Source organism: Watersipora subatra, chromosome 10 (assembly GCF_963576615.1).
Source record: "Watersipora subatra chromosome 10, tzWatSuba1.1, whole genome shotgun sequence".
Taxonomy (NCBI): Eukaryota; Metazoa; Bryozoa; class Gymnolaemata; order Cheilostomatida; family Watersiporidae; genus Watersipora; species Watersipora subatra.
In genome coordinates, this window is record NC_088717.1 from 14,663,695 (window position 1) to 14,685,640 (window position 21,946).

The following is a 21,946-nucleotide window of genomic DNA, read 5'->3' on the forward strand; positions in this document are numbered from 1 at the left end:
GTTATCTAGATTCAAATATGCATAGCGATGCTGCATTACGTTATGGTGCAACGCCACTAGAGCTTGCTCTCACGGCTTTTATCAGTAAGTTTAGCAATGCGGATACTAGCTTGCTCAAATTAGCCATTGGCAATGTGCCAGGCTAATGGCAAGTGGCGGGCAACTACATTACCTGCCACTGTTTATAAGCTGTTTTGTAATACCCCTGAAACGCAGGGAATTCCTTTAGTATATGTATATACACTGTATATATGTATATATAAAGTTCTCTATCAAAAGCCAAGATAACGCTGAACATCATTGAATCGCTGCACTGTATGTATGCAATGTATAAATTTTTTTTACATTTTTGTTGTTTAAAAAACAATCTAGCAGTTTGCTTATTTCGATTAAAATTCAACTTTTTGCTCTTCCTAAGATGACAACAACGAAAATAAAAATGAGCTAGAAATGCCATTACATGTGTATCAAATATAGTAGATGCCCCTACAATGTAAATAATCCGTTCCGAAAATGTTTACGTTATAGTGATTTTACATTATACGAACAAAGAAACACATGTAAATTGCTTAATCCATTCCAAGATGATCTCAAACTCACGCCTTTGGCCTTCATAAAGAAAAAACTAAACTTAAAATTTTAATCTAATGATTATACAGTAATTGCGGTATTATTGGTTTACATCTACGTTTTTCTTATCACTTGTACTTGGTTTGGTGTCCATGATTACGGTAATTTTATGGTAAGTCAAGTGGAGCGCACTCCTTCAATAGCTATTTAAATAGATTTTTTTCACATTTGTTTCTGAACAGCAAGGTCAAGGTTTATGCTGCAAAGAAAAAATAAAGAAAAGAGTATCTTTTACGCCTGAAATAAAGTAAAAGACAAATATTTTTTACTATAATAAGAGCAGGGTCTGTCCATCCATCTCTCCGAAGTCAGGGTTACAGGGTAACGGTTAGAGGTTAGGGTAAAATATAGCTTTCAATGAGACTTCAAATCATTACATTCAGCTTGGTAGACTGATAGTGTAACACCTGCACCAATCAAACATCATTACGTATTTCTGAATAATTGTGCAACTACTTATTCTCTGTGCTTTATCGAGCCACGTGCCGATCTTTCGCAACACTAGACTGCCAGGGTACTAGTATATATAACGGAGATACTTCTACTTGTCCTTTTCTCTCTCAAGTGCAACGTGAGAAAAAATGATAGTTTTAATGCTAGCTATGGGATATTTTCAAAGCTAACTGTGGGTGTCTCATTATTCAAGTCGACTTTGAGAACTCGACGCTTTACTTTATATGAAATTTCTTATGAAATACGAAGCAAAAACTTCACACAAATTATTTTCGTGAAGTGAAATTCACGTGAAATTTACATGAAATGAATAAGATTTATGTTAAAGGAGGAGCGTCTACGGTACCTCTATTAACGAAGTGAAATTGTTGCAAACTACAGGTCGGTCTGTAGAAAGGGAGATCACTTAGTGGAGGCTTTTTGACATTTGGATACAGGCCAGTTTACGTCACCTTTTCAATTGGCTCGTATTCAAAAACTTGGATGAATTACAAGTTTAGAATGCAAGTGATCATGTGTTTCTGATGGCTCTTGTCCCTATTCTGGGACAAATCTGTACACTCGTAGCGATTTTATTTGTCCAATCTCCAATTGTTATTTTACGATGTCAAAACTTGATACTGATTTCTGCTACCGACCAATCATAAATAAGCCTATTGTAAACTGGTTTTCACTCATTATCAGCTTCTGTGTTGTAAAATGTATATAAAACCCAAAATTTGACAAATTATGACAAGCTTTGGGAAAAAGCTTAATTTGTTCGCAGGAAGTTGCCCTTGCGACAAATGTCTTAATATAATATGCTATTAATGCTATGATATTGTGCTATATAATATGATATTTGTTTTCAAGCAAAAACAATCAATCTCATAGAGATCCAACACCTGCCTTCCTGCATGAGCGCATGGTTAGCACTTATGGTGTATCAAATAAAATTTCATCATCATTTTTGCTATAATTCCTTTAATCTTTTGCCTTGCGCATTGCAGGAGCTTAATACTGAGTGGAATTGATCACTGATTGGTTCATCCAAACAGTCCATAAAATTTATTTGACTTGTCAAATACCGCAATTAATTTAATGGTTTCTGATTGGCTTTAACATCCAAGAGAACTGAGCTGGAGCAGCACCAACTTTCACCTTCAGTTAGTCCGCGACTTGGCTAGGCCTGAAGCATGTTAACATATAGAAATGTTTCATTCATAAAGTTTTTATACTTTGATTATTGTAAAAAACATAAATTAAAAGAATAATAAACTTGAAGCAGGTACTGAGAAATCTATCTTTACCTGTCGTGCTTTTGTCTCGGGACCGCTAAGGACATTGTACCCTTATTTGTCCACTAAAAATCACCTGTTGTGTCCTGTCAAAATCTGTCATCATATGTTGTTACAGCCACTAGAACTTAGTTCCACAGAGGTTTTAATTCATCATTGTAGAATATTGCAAGCTCTTTTATTATTTTTAAACTTTGATTTTCGTACAGACAAAGTGAACCGATAATTTTAGTTTTCTGGTCATTTAGACAATACTTCGCTGAAAGGCTTAAATTTGCTAGTTTCATGCATAGCAACTTGTAATCCATAATCTATAATTTATAATCCTCTCACTATTCCCGTTGTATTGTAACAAAGTTGAGATTCAATATTGTGTCCAATTTCTTGATAGAATCTGCAAGGTCTTTACTATCTGTAGCTTATGTTTTAACCTTCAACTTCATTATATGGTATGAGATAGAATGCTCGACCTTTCATAAACCCTCCAATTTAAAAAGAATATTTTTGCTATTTGCTGTGTTTTTATCTTAGCTGATATTGCTACCCAATCATCAGAAATATTATCAGAACAAGTTTTCTACTTAGCTAGGAAAGAATATCTCTTCCTTATCAGCCTCTTGCGGTTACAATTAGCTTCTCCTCATTTAATAGTTTCAATTCTATATGATTGATGGCAGATGTAATGAATTGCCCCAGACAAGAAAGTTCTCCAAGAAAGTTTGTGGTAGATTACGAGTGCGTTTTAGTATGGTAAAGAATATATTGTGTATCTTACGACGGTAAAGAATCTTTGAGGGGGCACATTGCGAGTTGATATGACAGTCAGGTGATTAACAGAGAGTGACAGCTTATAGGCCATTTGGTTAATTGGTATAAATCTGTGCACTTATTTTTAAGTGCATCAAAGATGCACTTAAAAATACTATTAGTGATACTGATAGTGTTCATTATGATACCATTTTTTATGACATTTGACGTTTTAAGGTTTTTTAAATGTTTCAACTTTCTTTTTATCTGTCTTTGGAAATGTTACGATTATTAATTATAAATTTATTAAATTGGTCACAAATGTTTAGGGTGCTTCTAAGTGAGGTGTACCTATTTGTGGGTCACTAAACGCTTTTATATGGAAAATTTTTTAAACAGTAATATGCATTTGGATCTAGATAATTTACACTGGAAGGGGCTGGTTCGAAATGTTTGACATTTTTTCAATTGTTCTACACGGGCTATTAACAATGGCAATTGAAATATACTGCTTAGTGCCAATGTGTAGATATGTGCCACTAGGAAAAGTCTTAAATGGACACGCTACGATTAAACTTCAAGAAATGGCACAGAGCTATTCTTATTACAATTATTGGGCATTGCTGATTGACACGCATTTGTTTGTTTCCTGTCATTATTTTGACATATTTTTTTGGCTGCTATAAATTTGGATTTCCTGACAATGATTAAAATCAGAAACTATCATATCAACAAGACTATCTTATAAATTAAAGAACTGCAGTTTTCTCACACGGATCTCACGCTTTTCTTGCGAAGTGTCAGTTCTGGCTCGAACAAAATGGTAGTTTGTTCCAAATGAATTATAAATAAAATTTATTCTTACTAGTTTTCGTACCACTCGGAGTCACCTCTGAGTGAACCGTGTAATAACGGTAATAGAGGGGCAACGGGGAAGAGAAATCTGGATGCAAGGAGAAATTCAAATTCTAAGCTTTAATAATATTGTAGTTTTTGTGCACACACCTTTTGTGTCGATTTATTACACTTTGGTGTTGTGTATTATTCAGGTGTATTATTCAGATTGAATGTTTTGTAAAATTAAAATCAATAAATACAAGCTAGTCATGGTTATGCAATATATACTATCTATAATGCGCTCTATAAGATGTATTCATACTATCTAGTGCTTTGCAAGCTCAAATTTACAAAGGACTTATGGTTGCTTTCAAATGCATTCGCCTCTGAAAGGTTATAAATGCCTGGATGTGACAGGGAAGTGATAATCATGACTACCTTGGGCCATTACCAGCGTTATATTGACCCTTCTTTTCAATTCCGATAAACTCACATATCGAAGCATTCATACAGTCGCTATTCCAGTTCAGTTGGGTGGGTGTGACAGCGATGTGTGAATCTTGCCTAATTTACCATAAGGCCCATTACCAGCATTACATGGGTCTTTATTTTCAATTTCGATAAACTCACATATCGAAGCATTCTTACATTCGCTATTCCAGGACAGTTGAGTAGATGTAACAGTGAAGTGTGAATCTTGACTAATTGACCATAAGCCCATTACCAGCATTACACGATCTTTATTTTCAATTTCGATAAACTCGGATATGCAAGCATTCTTATGCTCACTGTTTCAGGGCGGTTGGACTGCGCTCATGTGGAGCTGCTACAAAGGACGCACCTCTTGCACCAAAGAGCTCATCAAAAGGAGAGCTAATGTGAACATCAAAGCTTTGGTAGGAATTTTTTCTTTCATATGCATGACTGGTTCAGTCTGCTGCAGCTGCCCTGCTTTGCCAAATCAGCGTCTGAGTTTGTATCTAATAATATTATGCGAGATTTGAGGTGGAGGTACAATGGGAAATCATTTGTTGTATGGATACACCCGACGGCTGTAATGACTCACACTATCATGTCGTGGTGCATAGATGTAGTCTGTCTCGGACGATCTTTATAACTAGAGGAGCTTTTATATTCCCTAGAGGTGTAGGGGTAACGAAATATCGAAAAATATTGATCATGCAATGGTGTACGCAGATAAACATTTGTTTAGTATTGCAAGTGTCTAAAAACTTTGAGTTATTATCTGTTGCTTTCAGTGATTTGTAATTGTAACCTGCGTATAAATTCAATGAAAAGTGTTTTAAATGTATATCGAAATGCGTTTGTAATATATGTAGCAAACATGAAATATTATAACAAAACATATAACAATTTATAAAGACTTTGGATTGTGGTTTTTAAAACTGTGTCAACACATATGCACTGTCAATGGATATTATCTGACTTGATTATTCATTATCAAAAATTGCCAATTTTCTTGCAATTGTGAATAATTTGCTCATCACTTGGTTAGGGTCCGTGATTATGCTAATTGTACCTAAAGATAAGTTGGAGCACACACTTTCAATGCTAATTAAATTTTTTTTTTTCACTTTTTCTACACATCAAGGTCTAGCATGCAAAGAAAAAATACTAAAAATGATGAAGAATTGTCGATCGAAATTCTAATGCACCACTTTGCTTTTTGAATTCCAAAGCATCCTTTATTGATGTTTTTTCATTTCATGAGCCGTAAGTGCTGTTTTCTGTCTGTTATGATTTTTATGTTCAAGTTTAGCCTTTTCATAGCATGACAATGTACCATTGAGTAAGTTTTTCTCTTAGTTTTTGGGGTCGTCGTAAATGTCTGGGGGGGGGGGGTAGAAGGGTTACAAATTTTGACACACTGGGGATTCCAGAGCAGTCCGCATTCAACAAATCAAATTTTAATTATTCACTCCATTAACACTATTTAACCATGTCACAAAGTTTACTTTTTTGTAATGAATGGCAACGAAATTTTAAAAATAGATTATACGAGCATTATTAATGCATAGCGGTGGCCATGTTGTGGCTAGCTGTGACAATGGAGGTGAATACCGGGCCCAACCCTACATCACTCATTTCGTGTGGTTTGCAACCTCTAAGGCTATTGATGCGTGTCAGGAAATTTGTGAGCTTTGCTTCAGTATAGTTGATTTCACAACGATCTTGCGCTTTGCTTTTTTTGTGATCCTCTAAGCCTTGTAAATAATGCGTGAGTTCACCAACAACCAAAAAAACTTGAGGTTACGTTAGTAGATAACGTCTCACATTCTGAACCGGTGTTCATGAGTTAGTCATGAACCTTCATTGTCACGTGCCCTTGACTTCTTTGACATTAAGCTTTGCAAAAAAGATATCAAATAGAACCTGAGAGTGATAAATCTATGACTTTGCATAAAGTATTTATAGATCTATGTGGAAAACGTACTTTTTAATTTGCTTAATGCTTCATAAATTCTACCAGATATTTCAGTGACAAAGTTCGGCGCTTATAATTTAAATAAATTATGAATGTAGGTATAAAAACATACAATCCCTATGCATACCCTAGAGGTGCAGGCGTGGCAAAATATTAAAAAGATTGATCATACAATGGTGTGCATGATACAAATTTGTTTAGTATTGCAAGTAGCAATAAGTATTGAGTTCTTGTCTGCCTGTTGCTGAAAACAACAGGCGGATTACCTTCTCATTAGACACAACACCACACACAACAGAAACACATCAACTAAAATAAGCAGTGCCTCACGCACGTATACAGATGTATGTATTTATAACTTTCTATTTGCATTGGCAATCATCAACAAAATGATGTTTTTCATTACATACCAAACAAAAATGAAAAGGCAGAAATCAACAATTATTAAGTGAGTTGAACAGATATGTTTTAAAAGTTAATAATCTAATAGTATTGTCGAGGAGTTGGGATGGTGAATTGTAGGTAGTAGTAACAGAAAGCTCAAAAACTAAAACATACGATGGTGGACATAGTATGTTGATGTCATGAAATAGAAAATGATGTTGGTCATATGTGGAGAAAGATCAGTGTATTCTGGGTTTCTGTTATATATAATTCGCTCAAAAACACGAGAGCTCTCTTTAGATTGGCTAAACGGAAGCATAGATCTAAGTATGTTATTTACATAATATTTGTTATCGTGTGTTGCTAGTTTTGCGGTGCAGCAGTGGATGCAGCAGTGCAGCAAATTGCACTTATTATTATATTTATTATTATATATTTGGAATATTTTGATGGTTGCCTATGGATTTTAGATATTGTCCATTTTACAAGTACACGCTATACCTTATGTTTATAAATGTATTAATATTTTAAATGGCTCTATATCTGTGACAGACAATAAAATATTTACTGCGTTTTTATTAATATATATATATTTTATTTTTATTATTTATTAATATATATAAATATGAAGAATTTTGATTAAATATTTTAATCAACGTGAATATTAATAATTTACTTTTTACCTCTGTGTTGTTTCAACAGCATAGCATGACCTGTCTACACTGGGCTGCGGGCCGAGGACACGCGGAGTGCGTCAGTCTATTGCTGGAAGCAGGTGCAAAAGTAGATGCTACAGACAAGGTAAAGCGCTAATCTCCGTAGGCCTTCCTTTCATATTGCCATGTAACCAATTTGTATTATTTATGGCTGGAATTGGTTGGCAAACTCTGCAGATTACCTTCTCATTGGAATTTCTTTTAAAAGTTTCCAAATCTAAACAATTTTGTATCGTCAAGCTTTCTCTAGGATCAGATAAGGATCTAGGCTTTTTATTTGTTGGATTTCCTTTTAAGCTTGGCAAAAGCTATTGATGCTTTTAGTTTGTACGGCTTGTTACAATTCACGCTTACGTACGCCAATAAAAAACAATTATCATTTCAAGGTATGAGCCAAATATTTTATTGCTCAATCGTAGACATTGTGAGTCGACATATCTTAGCTTTTGTCTGTTGCAATAATGTGCTTTTTATTATTTTTTTTTGCTTTTTTGAATTCAGTTTTTCAAATGGGATAACAAAAAATGGTCATGAACAAAACTGTTTTAAAGACTAAAGAGGAGCGACACTCGCTAATTTTCTTTCTGATCAGAAAAGCCCACAAGTTGTGTAATAATTTGGATGCAAAGCGGTTCCAAACTAGTTGTGTAATAATTTGGGCGCAGAGCCAGCCTCAGAAGCTTGCTGAAAAAAGTGTTTTCTCTCATTACACTTTAGGTCTCACGCTAATCTGTCTTTCTTGGCGGTACTCCGTTAGAGGCTGTGGATAGGTCAGGTGTCGATAGAAAATGATCAAAGATACTTATAAAGAATAGCATGTGCTGTACTGTACTGTTATTATGTACTGTATTATTTACTGTTATTATGTAACTGTACTGCAGTTATAGTACTGGCAGCAGTACGCTAACGATTGTGCTACATTGCATACTAGGGGTATATATAGTACATCAGATATATCAACTTTTACAACTGAACTGAATTTATAGCTGAACTGACTAAATTTTATATTATATTTTAGTTTATCTTTTGTTTCATGTGACGCTCTAGCGCTTTGCTCATGCATTTTGTTAACAACGCGTGCCAAAATAGTATTTTCTTTTTATGACATCAATGACTTCACAAGGATAGAGTTCACTTTTTTACAATATGCAGTTGTTTTTGCTTTTCTTGGCAAAATGTGTGACTGGTTGGATGAGCAAGAAAATTTTTTAATCTTGGCTCAAAACAACGGATTATTGCGCGTTCATAACAGCAAAATAAAACAAAAAATTGATTTGTCATTATACATCAATCTTAACTATCTTTAATGTATTTTTTATGTATTTCACAATATTATGACACCGATATTTCTATATGCTGATAGCTCGGTGGCCTTGAGTAAAGTTATCAAAGCTCATATTAGAATACTATTTATACGTGTTACAATTCTTATGGTATATATGTATTCTGGGGCATCTTAAATTTATTTTGGTTACGGAGTTTCATAGAATAAAAGTTTGTATATAGGTGCTGTTGACCTTTTTATGTATTGCACCATTTTACGACATTCAATAATCCTACGGTTAACAGTTAATGAAAATACTACAGTTAACAGTTAGTTAAAATACTACAGTTAACAGTTAGTGAAAATACTACAGTTAACAGTTAGTGAAAATACTACAATGAACAGTTAGTGAAAATACTATAGTTAACAGTTAGTGAAAATACTACAGTTAACAGTTAGTGAAAATACTACAATGAACAGTTAGTGAAAATACTATAGTTAACAGTTAGTGAAAATACTACAGTTAACAGTTAATGAAAATACTATAGTTAACAGTTAGTGAAAATACTACAATGAACAGTTAGTGAAAATACTATAGTTAACAGTTAGTGAAAATACTACAGTTAACAGTTAGTGAAAATACTACAGTTAACAGTTAGTGAAAATCTCTCATTAAATTTGTTTAACAAATGTTTGTTTTTACAACTCATAACATAGTTTGAAACAGAAAAAACCAACTCTTATTATATGTTGAAAATTATCTGTTTATTTTAACACCATTATTATTAATATCGATACCTAAAAGCATTCTTATCAGGAAAATGTTTATAAAGCTCAATAATTTTTTTTTCTTCAAACTGGCCATACATTTGTCTAGTCCGCTGTTCATCACGCGAGCCTGTCAGTACAAGGAAGTCTGTTTTCATTTTAATCTAATCCAACATATTCAACCTTCTCTCCTTGCTACCATCCCTTGCCATTCATTACAGTCCATATCCACTTTTTTCATATTCCTTATAAAACTCATAAGAAGAGTGAAAGCTGCTTTTGGTGCTGTAGCATTGGTTGCTATCAGCACTTTCAAATATATAGAATGCTCTTAGAATAATGAGGAACATTCACAGTTTTCACGGGATCGCTGTGTTGTAGCATCGTAGCATATAATTTCAAATACAGTGAAACTCGGATAACTCAAACTTCAAGGGACCGAGCAAAAGTGTTCGAGTTATTAGAGCGTTCAAGTTATCAGGACAGTCATAAGTGCACGTAATTATCAGTAGATACATGTACATATACAAACTATATATAAATTAAAAGCATAGATTGCTTGTTGCAAGTTAAAGGGTCTCTCGTGTGAAGTTTTAAATATTTTTAATCAGAAAGTATAGATATTTTTCTATCACTTGAGATTTGTTTGTTGTTTTAGGTGATGTGACTGCCAGGACGTTCTCAGATTAAAATTGGCAAAACTTGATCGCGGTTAAAATGCTCAGAAAAAATACATACGTATTTTTCTACCGAGCGTTTTAACCAAGATCAATTTTGCAGTAAGTCAGTTATTACAAAACTGCTTTACTATTAAAAACCCATTATCAATTTTGCCGATTTTACTTTAAATTTATCAGAATTTTACCTCTCTTTTCTTGCTTTCGGAGGGCTTATCGCTAAGCGGATGTTTGGTAAAATTTGATTTTTGCAAACCTTTAGAAAAGTCGTTAATGAAAATATTTTGCCGGTGTTGGTAATAACGAGGCCTAAGAACTACTAAAAGTCGATGTTTATCTCTATGGCTTGGAATAAAGTGATATTCTAAAGCAATAGTAATAACTGTCTCGGTAGCCGTTTGGCAAAAAACTGTTCGAGTTAACAGAGTTTCGGTCGAGTTATCTAAAGCCATTTATCATTGCGTGGGAGCGGACCAAACAAATACGTTGAGTTAATCGTGTTTTCGAGTTATCCGACGTCGAGTTATCCGAGTTTCATTGTATATAGAATGCTGTTAGAATAAAGAGGAACATTCACAGTTTTTAGACTTTAAAAAGTTTCTTGATGCTATAAAATCACTAGCACCTTGGCAGTTCGGTACGCCGTGAGGTATCATCATGTGTAATAACTATGTGCACAATTATTCTTGGATGTAGAAAGGTGATTGAGTGATGCAGTGGTAGCGCCCTTGGCAGGTAATCCAAATATTTGGGTTCGATTCCTGTGTAGAGCAATTTTTTCTCTGATGCTCATAGCGGGGCTTCGGACAGACAGACAGACAGACACGGCTCTTATTATAGTAAAGATTAATTTTTCAACTCTTAATTCAGATGAGTTTGTATACTCTCATCAGTGTTGTAGAAAGAACAGTTATTTTTATAATTGTTCATATCATCATCATCATCTACATCATCATCTACATCATGTCAACCTCATCAATATCTTCATCAGTTGCATTTATCAGTAATCTTGTTCATCAAAGCATAAGACCAGTTTTATAACTACGTTATTTAAATACATGTACTTTTAAATCATCAATCTAGACTTCTCCTGATTGCTCTTTCCTTCTTTCAGTTGAGGGTAAACACGTGTCTGGCAGGTGGTCATGATAATCTTCTCTTGCCGTTGGCTTAAACGTTTTTAGGATAAACTTTAGCTATGAAACCACGTCTGGCAAACAGCTTGTACAAGGAATGATGGCTTAATGGTTCGAATCAATCAATCAATCTATCATTTTCAATAACTTTTATTTGGGAAATATAAAGCTTTTGAGGATGCAGGTCATGCTGCATGCGCAGAATTAGAGGAATGCGACGGAATGGTTAATCTATCCTTCAAGCGACGCATGTCTGAAGTTACGTGTTGCTACGTTGGGTGTCACTTCAGCCCTTGTAGTATGAGTGTCAGGATCGGTTGGGTGTCACTTCAGCCCTTGTAGTATGAGTGTCAGGATCGGTTGGGTGTAGAAAAGTTCCTGAATGAAGTCGGTCGCTTAAAATGGTTTTAAATGCTTCTAAAAATACCGTAATTAGCATAACAATTGCTCGCTGCTGCATAATCATAAATTTGTAGTTTGCGTGGGGCAGGGATTAGTGATGAGCCAAAGTTCATCAAATTGTGGCGTTAATTAAGGTTTCATATTCACTAGATTGCGTCGTGTGGAAGATAATCAAATTCTCGACCCATCGCATTGCGTAATACAGCGAATTGAGGAAGGGTGAGGCTGCCTTTACCCTATTCAATAATCATCAATAATACCTTATTGATAAGATGGAAGACTAATTGAGCGTCATATGCGGGTAAAACAAAAAGATGCTGGCTTAAAATAACTGCATTATAAACGTCAGGCTTTAACACACGTATTTTGATACTAATAGGAAAATTTACATTACGGCTTATCGGAGGCAAGTCCTTAGAAACTGCCGTTAGCCACCTGGGCGTGGAGCGTTGCCACTAGCTCATTGGCTGTATGCAGATAGGCATGCATTACAGGGTGGCTGGTTAGACACGTTGATGTTTGACAAGGGCTTCTTACCAATCTTACAAGTGGCTATGCAGATGAGCCATATACTGTATTGTATATCGCTGTGCTGTGCTCAAGGCTGTCTGCAAAATGAATATTTTTCAGTAATGCATGTACTGGCTGCATATTAAACAGCAGTCAGTTTTACCCATTGTTTTTCATTTTTGTTTGTCGCGAAAAATGTTGCTAACTGAAAAATGTCGCGAAAAATGTTGCAAGCACACCGTTTCTGGTAACATTGGGTGCTTCTAGTTCTCTATGTATAGGGTATGCAATGATTGTACACATTAGGCGTTTGGACTCCAATTTTTTCCCCTCACAATTGTATGGGGATCATTGTAGTTTTAGTATTGAGTGGGTACATGAGGTACACGACAACCGAGTTATGTTGATGGTAGGCTATGATATCCAAACGCTCGCTTTATAACAACTGCTAAAAGGGTTTTATCGGGTTTATTCGTAGGTCATTGCTAGAGATACCAGGCTTTGCTGTGTGCAGAAGAAACTCAAGTTAATAGATGCTCATATAACTAAATGGAATCTTATCACTTACTTTGTTGCACGATGGATATTTTTTCAATATTCTCTAGTCAAGGGAATCCGAAAGCTTTTTTAACCAAGATTAAAGTTTTACCCATTGCTGATAGAGATTGGCAAGGAAGCATGAAATATGCAGAGACCTCCTATATAGCGGACCTGGCAACGATAGACACAATGTCTCTGTTGATCAGACTGTGAATACGTTAGTTTTGCTGCCCTGCTAGCAACTTCAAATCCACAGTAATAATAATTTGTAGTAGCGCATTATTAAATACTAACATATAAATAGATTGTTAAATACGTATAAATACATAACTAAATATACACATATACGTACTTAGTTAAATACCTACATATAAATACATTAACGAGGCACATATAAATCCATTACTAAATACGCACATTAAAATGCTGAGAGTCAATTTAGACACTGGTAATATTGACTAGATGAAGTGCTTTGAAAATCTTTATGTGTTATTAAATTGTTATAAAATTGACTTTTTTAAGTGTCATAACTCGTATAAAAGTGTTTATTTGTTGTCATTGCAGCTCGTTAAGAGTCAAGCATGTTTTTCAATAATGTTAGGTCTTGGTATCTGTGGCTGCAATCTCTCCTCCCTCCCTCTCTCTCCTCTCTCTCCTATCTCTCTCTGTCTCTCTCTGTCTCTCTCTCTCTATCAACACATGGTAGTATTTACACTAATATTTCAAATCGCCAAGTTGTTGTGAGTTCTTCTCCTTTGTTCGTCGAAGGTTTTTTTTTATAAATATATAATTGTATATTTCCTGTGAGTTTAATGCCAGGCTTGATTGTATTTAGTTTGACAGAGCTGTAAAGGTGAACTTTGAAAATACCGTTGGCATCACCCTGAAGTAGCCGTAGTTAAACTTTCATGAGGTTCTGCTAACACGAGATCTGCCTGAATTCACTGAACTAATTTGTACATCCAGAAATGCAAGACAACCGGAATTCATAATTGTCAAGAATTTATAGTTATTAGTGTTTAAGCCTGAAAGCCTTATCAATTGAAACAATCGCTGTGCTCACAGAGATTTAATTATTACGTTGCACATCTATAGGCATTTTTGTGAAACTTAAAATGACATTAAGGCATTTCTTGCTAGACAGCTGATTACAACTGTTAGTGTTACCATCTTTGGTATGCATATTTTTTATGCCACTCTCATATGCCTAATGAAATGAATTCTCACGAGTTGGTTCAGTTCATATTGTGGAGGTTAGGTTAGCTTTAATGAATGATGGTTATAATGTCATTATCATCGCTTTATGACTCAGCTCTGTCTAAAATCCTTCACAACATTATGAATGACATAAGCAGGTGTCTGTGACATAGGCCAATCTCATGTATGGTTCTTTCGGTGTTTTAATGTTCTGCAGTTTCATTTGGTCACAGGTTTTGGTGGGTTTTTGTTTTATGGGATTTTTGTTCTCATGGTGACTTGGTCTGGAAACAATAAAAACGCTCTAAAACCAAGTTAAATTATTAACACTGTAATTAAATTTAAAACTATCACAGGGATATAGAGAAGTATGCAGGTGTGTCGACACATTTACTAGAAATAGTAGTTTTAGTAGATGTTCATTTACAAGCCAAACTATGGCTCTCTATTCTAACATTTAGCTCGGTTCTAAAAGTAGGCTTGCTTTAGAATTGTCTACCCCTGTGTGGCTGGATAAAATAACTTAAAAACTTTGGCGATTGAATAGAAAGTGGATATTTAAATTACTATAACTTGTTAAAGTTTTAGAATAATTGTAGAATTATTACAGAAGCAGAATCATAGATTTATTATAAAGTTATAGATTTATTATGGAATTATAGATTGATTATAGAATACTGTTCTCATTCCGCCTCATGAGTTGTAAGAATTTTCATATACTGACGCTGTAGTTAGTTTGTATAAATCAGCTAACTCGACTCAAGTTTTTGGTGGAGTTCAGAGACCAGTTGTGGGCCTGAGTATATAATATGATGAGAACTTCTATTTAAATATATGCTGAGCTGAACTAGATTAATCAACAATCTTATGAATGTAGTATTATAAACAGTTGTTTAGCATTATTTTATATGCTGCGTAACCTACAATGTTAGGTTGAAAATAAAATAGATGGAGTCTTTCTCAATTGTAATAGTTGTTATATAATCACTGTTGGGAATTCACTTAATTTGAAGATGACATTTCCGTTTGGTACTTCACATGAAATACACCTGCTGTTATCCTAACAGCTTGTTTGTTAGGATCACAGCAGTTATTAATATGTATAAATCTTACAGTTCCTATGTACATTTCAGTTTGTCCAGCTATAGTTATTAAAATTAGGAATGGATTATCCGTTTCATGCAGGATTCAATCTTGGAACCTACCATTCACCAGGCAAACATCTTAACAATTAAGCTACGCTAGATGCATTGATATCTGAGGCAATATGAGCCGTTATGTCAGTTAAAATAAGCATAGCATTTTGCGTAATGTGACTAAAACTGGCTCTCACAACTCTTATTGGTGAGTTTAGCAATTGGGATAGTAGCGTCTTCAAATTAGTCTTTGGCAATGTGCTAAGGGGCAGGCAACTAAATTTCCTGCAACTGTTTATAAGCTGATTTTTAATACCCGTGCAACGCCGGGAATTTGGCTAGTATATATACATATATATGTACACTAGCTGTACTACCGGCGTTGCCTGAGTAATAAAAAAGTCTTTGGACAGCAAACTGATTTGTAGTTAACATACAACAACATTTGCCATTCTAACTTTCAAACTACATATCATGAGAAAATTGTTTTGTGTAGTTGAAATAAATTCAGAGAAAAAATAAAAACAACTGTAAAGGTTTTCAAACTTTTTCAAACAACTGTAACTTTTAAACTTCATATCATGAGGAAAATGTTTTATGCAGGTCAAATATATTAACAAAAAATAAAACACCTAAAAAATGGTTTAAATGTAAATGTGAAATATATAGCAAGTTAATAATAGCTAAATTAAATCTGTTTTTCTATGATTACAATATAAGATGATTTAATAATGATACAATTAATACGAACTGAGAAAACAAAATAAAATATAATAATAATAATAAAAATAATTTCATGTAGAGCTTTTTTATTTTAGTATTAATTTACTGTATTAGCTTATAATATAGTAGAACCCTAGTTGTAATATGTACATATAACTAACTAGAGTTCTGGAATAGGTTAAGGAAAAGTATATTAAAATCCAGGTTGTCGTTTCTCTTTGGGGTCACAACGGTTTCCGTTCATCAGGCAAAACTGAAATGATGTGTATGTGACAACATATCAACTAGCTTAAACATTAAAGCCAACAATACATAATACTATAATTTTTTATGTGAGAGCATTGCAAATCAAGTGCTTATTAAAACTGTCTGCACTTTGACACAAGCTCGTTTTGCGAGTTTAAACTTGCAAGCTCAGGTTTGTATAGCATAGAGTATTTCTCCCACATGCACAAATTAGTGTTTACTGGTCCTATTGTAACTACTCACTTTCTGTAATATTCTCCAGTTGATGATGTACTGGATGGACCAATCTTTAAGCTGCCATATATAATTACTTAGCTCAGTTGATGTTCGTTTTGATGGATTGTTGAAGCTGCTGCGATGGTTGTAATATCTTGCCTTGAATATGCCTCTGTGAGGCCAACATATGTTTGATTGGTGATCCAGGAGAAACAACAACCTGGATTAGTACAATAATCTAGATTGTGGCTTCCCTCTGGAGTCACGACAGGTCTCATCAGGTGACTCGTATATTTCTATACATTGTTGATTAATCTTTTAATCTCTTAAGCCAAGTTCTTCTTGGCATATATTTAAATAGAAGTTCTCATCATATTATATACTCGGGTCCACAACTAATATCTGAACACCAACAACAACTTGAGTAGAGTTAGCTGATTTATACAAACTAACTACAGCGTCAGTATATGAAAATTCTTACAACTCATGAGGCAGAATGATAACAGTATTCTATAATCAATCTATAATTCCCTAATCAATCTATTACTCCAAAATCAATCTATAATTCTGGTTTCGTAATAATTCTACAATTATTGTACAACTTTAACAAGTTATAGCGATTCGACTATTCGCTTGCTATTAAATCGCCAAAGCTTTTTTAAGTTATTTTGTCTAACCGCCCAGGGGTAGACAATTCTAAAGCAAGCCTACTTTTACAATAGAGCTACATTATATGTTAGAATAGAGAGCCATAGTTTGACTTGTAAATGAACATTTACTAAAACTGCTATTTCTAGTAAATGTGTCGAGACACCTGCATACTTCGCTATATCCCTATGATAATTTTTAAATATAATTACAGTGTTAATAATCTAATTTGATTTTTATTGTTTCCAGGCCAAGTCAGCTACAAGAAATTAGAGCAGATAGTATATAGTAAATATTTATATATTAGCCGAATTCCCGGTGTTGCACGGGTATTACAAAAACAGCTTATAAACAGTTGCAGGTAATGTAGTTGCCTGTCACTTGCCATTAGCCTGGCACATTGCCAAAGACTAATTTGAGCAAGCTAGTATCTGTACTGCTAAACTTATTAATAAGAGTCGTCGTGAAAGCAAGCTTTAGTGACATTGCGCCGTAACGTAATGCAGAGCCGTTATGCGTATTTTAACCTAGAAAACCACTCATATCGACCAATGACTCCAATGCATCTCGCGTAGCTCAATTGGTTAGCTTATTGCCTGGTGAAAGGGAGGTTATGAGATCAAATCTTCTGCAATACTGATTATTCATTCCAAGATTTTATTAGCTATACCTGGACAGTCGGCATCACCGACAGACACAGGTTTATATATATGTGTATAAATATATGTAATGTTGATTTCACTCAGAGGTGGGACAAGGCGTTATTTTTATTAATATTTCCTTGCAAAATTAATAATAACAAATACCATAAATCAACTAGATGAACACCTGAAGGATGATAAATTTTTTTATTACAAATAAATCTTAAATATCTGTTATTTAATCATAGGTTAAATATTTTCAACACCGGTGATGCGGTGAGGCATGTCTATTACTACTAAGTAATTATAATCTTTGTGCCCTGTTAATCCGTTTTCTGTCGATACATTAAAGCAGGAGTCTGTAATTTGTATGGCTCCTCCGTGGCCTCCCTTCTATAAACTAATGAGCTGTATCGCTCAATGATCTGTAAGTTAGATGGGCCCTTCTATGGCCTCCCTTCTATAAATTCATGAGCTATGCGCTATTACTGTAAATTGGCTGGGCTCCTCTATGGCCGCCATTCTATAAACTGATGAGCTGTGTAGCCCAGTAACCTGTAAGTTGGATGGGCTCCTCTATGGCCTCCATCCTCTAAACTGATGAACTGTGTAGCCCACTCTTTAGCAAATGGTCAACGATTAATCAACTAACCAGATGGAAAAGGCCGTTGTAACTATATCTCTCAATTTTTGCTTAATTCTCTTTATAGCAAGAGCGGACAATTCTCGGGTCAAACCACTAATTTTACTTCTAATTTTGGTTTAGCTCAATACACTCATTGATTTTTTTGCAATTTTGATAGTCAATGGAAGATGTTGCTCATTCTGTAATTTTTCCGAGTATGTATATTTCTCTACTACCACCTTGGCTCTCAGATATTTTGTTTTCTTGTACAACCTTGTTACCTCTTATAACTTTCAGCAGCCGTACAGCCGCATGTACTTGGCTTACCTAATGTAGAGCTCAATGTTGTCTGTTTTCATTCTCATTAAACCAATATATGTTATTTTTATTTATGATTTATTGTGGCATGCATATTTTTAGTATGGCAGCACGCCTCTAATTTGGGCAGCGAGGAAAGGGTTTCTGCAGACTGTCAAACTTCTACTCAACCAAGGTGCTTCTACAGATGCTGTTGGAATGGTAAATAAATGCTTTCTACATGTGAATAAATTAGTGGCTTCATTTGTTGCATTTTTTATATCTAAACCACAATAAGTAATATATGATTTAATAATGTCAGTTAAGACATTAAGAATGAGAATTTGTTAAATGGGAATGAAAACTATAAAATATGTAATACATACAAATAATAATATATATATTGCAATAATATATACTGTATAACTGTAAGAAGTCATTTTATCCTATTACACAATATTCCCTGAGTGTATCGGTGCTATCAAGTGACTGTACCGTTAATCGACTGTATTTCTTTATTTTGTTTTTTGCTGTTTATTAATAAGTCATATATAGTGTCAAAATGACTTGTTTGCTTTCACTTTACATCGTTTTGGAATGTTTATTGATCACGTTATAGCGCATCATGTAAAACATAATAATATAGTAATAATATATAGTGAGTTTATACGCTTAGATTGAGATTTGTGGAGGGAGAGGTCTTCTGAACAACAGTCAGTTTGCACCAGAGATTAACCGCGTGACCCGAAGTTTATAGCCTCCAGATTTGGTCTCCTTAACTCAAAGAAATAAATGCTCTTTTTCCAACCTCATTTGGCAATTTTAGTTCGGTTTAGTAAACAAATAAATCTAGTTTTGATTCCTAAAATTCCATAAAACATAAAATGAAAGCAATACATGTATATTCGCTGCCAAGTTTGGCTCATTTAGGTGCTTTTCTATGATCTAGTTTTATCCAGTTTTATCCTCAACTGAACTATATTCAACACTTTTAATTGAAGGCTGAGGAATTTTAGTCTGACCACTTGAGCTTCTGATTCAGGATACGGCTGGTTTATTCCATGTCTATTTTAAGCTTAGATGGCCATTAATTTAATATATTATCTTCTGCTTTAACACTGCTTCTAATCATCAGATTTGTTTCTGTTTTGCTTGAGACTGCAGCAGGTGTTGCAAGTTCTGGTCTTCTTTTTTCCAACGACTTAATTTATGTCCTTTAAGCACCCAGTTTATGTCTTTAAAAGTGTTATTATATCATCTATGGCAAAGCTAACTCTCAATTCTCAACTCCGACATGTTAAAGAGAAAAATAAGTTTTTACGTAAAAATGTTTATTGATGGAATGTAAAAGACCCTGGAAAACAATACATCAACGCTCAAGTACCATTTTACAGCGATAAATATTACAGTAATTTTAAATCCAGCGCTTACTTTGGCGTGCTAATCTAGCTGGTGCTCTCAAGTTGAATTATTTTGCTTTTCAACATAATATAATATTTCTGCAGCTGGTGACTCTGATTATACTCGGCCTATTTTCAGAAATTTAATAACCCAAAAAATGCCAATACCTGTCCACAAACATAGTTAGGTGAGCCTAGTTAATTCTTATCAATAAAATTCGGATTACCAAATATTTGTAAAAATTCAAAAGTAGACTAATGATTTATGAAAAACCAATAAATTGTGCTTACAGTTTTTCTGATGCTTAAGATCATTAAAAGGTATCGGTGAAGATTTTTATTAATTATCTAATGTTTTGTTTGCAAAACACTTCTGGCATCTCGGAGGGAGGCTGTGGCAGGTCTCCTAAACGTCTATTATTGATGTTGATCATCTCTCGTTCTCTCAAGGGAAGTCCGCTAAATGTTAAAACCATAGGCTATTCTCGCAACTCCGTGTTGTAATCCTTATGGCTTGATGCGTTGACAGTTTTGTTCAAGATGTGGTAATTTACTAAAATGTTTTCTATGTATTATTTTAAATAGTTTTTGTAAAATAGATAATTATAAATTACTAGCAGTAACCCCGGCGATGCCCGTGATTTTTTCCTTCTCAACCAGATAGCCTGCAGTTGGGTTTATAAGGGGCTGGTTCTCAGGAACTTCAGGAACTATCCGGTTCTCAGGAACCAGATAGAGTTTTAAAACCAAATGTTTTTATCGACCTGGTGGAAGGCACGGAGCATGTGAGTCTGAAGTTTGGATGAAATTACCCTAAAAATGTAAAAAAAGCATTGCGTTTATACAGACAAACAGACACACAGACACACACAATGGCATAGTAGAATGTATTATTATAAACTTTTAACTAAAAGGTAATATTGCACGGACAAGCTTCTTCATGGTTTGGTGATTTGCAACTTGAAAAAAACTGTTTATTTTGCCTACTAAAATAAGAAGTAATTTGGACTTTATAAAATCTTTATAACATATTTCTCAAACCAATGCATTTTTTGTTGTAGTACTCCTGGACCCCCCTGCTTGTGGCTTTGCAAGGTGGGCATGTGCAAGTGGCTAAACTGATTCTAAACTCTCATCCAAATCTCAATGCAACTGATAAGGTAAAAATTTCATTTTCACCATAACCATACCTTAAAAAATGACACCTGCCATTACCTGTCATTCACTCAATGATGTGATTCACCTGTCATAGTCTACAAATCAGTGAATATTACGCTAGAAACAGCCATTTATGTGTCATTGGCTATACCTCCCTCCCAAGTATATGTGGTCATTGTTCAAGAGTTGAAAGGTGTTAGCGTTCTGTTGCTTTAGACTGTCACAGTTGGGCAAATAACTGTTTTCAGACTGCCAAACCTCTATTTACGGTCACTGTAAGATGCAAATTTTCCAACACGCCATGTAAAGCAAAAACTGGTAAAAATTGTAATTGAGATGCAAGAAATATGAAAATAATAACAACTATGGAAACTAAGTTAATTTAAGCCTTACTCATTCTAAATGAGATTAAAATAGATTATACCCTATATTGCTTATTTTACCTCTGAACTCTGGTATGTTGGATCCAACATTTCTGCTCTTGTGTCTGTAACCACAAAAATCTCTTTTTTCGATTTTCAATGTATTACTTTAGCATTTTATACTTAACTTGGTTTTTATAATCTGCATTTTACATAGTTAAATATATAATCATTTGTTTTAATGCCATGTGTAATTAATTACCTACGACATTTGCTGAGAATTGACTTTGGTTTTTGGACTGTGAAGCGAATTAATCAAATTATGGTGTTATCGTATGGTGATATTTGCTCCGACATACAACTGTTTTATCATATGAAGCTAACATCAGAACTGAATAACGCCCTGTGTTAAGACAGGAAAACACATTGAGTATTGTGTCTAAAGACATTGGTACGTGTCAAACTACGCCGTTTCCCCCATGATTTAAAGTGTCTGGCTTGCAAACTGGT

At 34.4% G+C, this 21,946-nt stretch overlaps 1 protein-coding gene across 4 annotated transcripts in view; it reads left to right on the top strand.

Annotated features, from left to right (window-relative positions):
• LOC137407373 (kinase D-interacting substrate of 220 kDa B-like) overlaps nucleotides 1-21,946 on the top strand; it is a 56,352-nt gene that overhangs the window by 8,555 nt on the left and 25,851 nt on the right. For all 4 annotated transcript variants that reach the window (XM_068094006.1, XM_068094010.1, XM_068094008.1 and 1 more), the window contains exons 3-6: nucleotides 4,742-4,840; nucleotides 7,477-7,575; nucleotides 18,640-18,738; nucleotides 20,978-21,076. In XM_068094006.1, coding sequence (XP_067950107.1) covers nucleotides 4,742-4,840; nucleotides 7,477-7,575; nucleotides 18,640-18,738; nucleotides 20,978-21,076 — 396 coding nt within the window. The remainder of the gene's footprint in view (nucleotides 1-4,741; nucleotides 4,841-7,476; nucleotides 7,576-18,639; nucleotides 18,739-20,977; nucleotides 21,077-21,946) is intronic.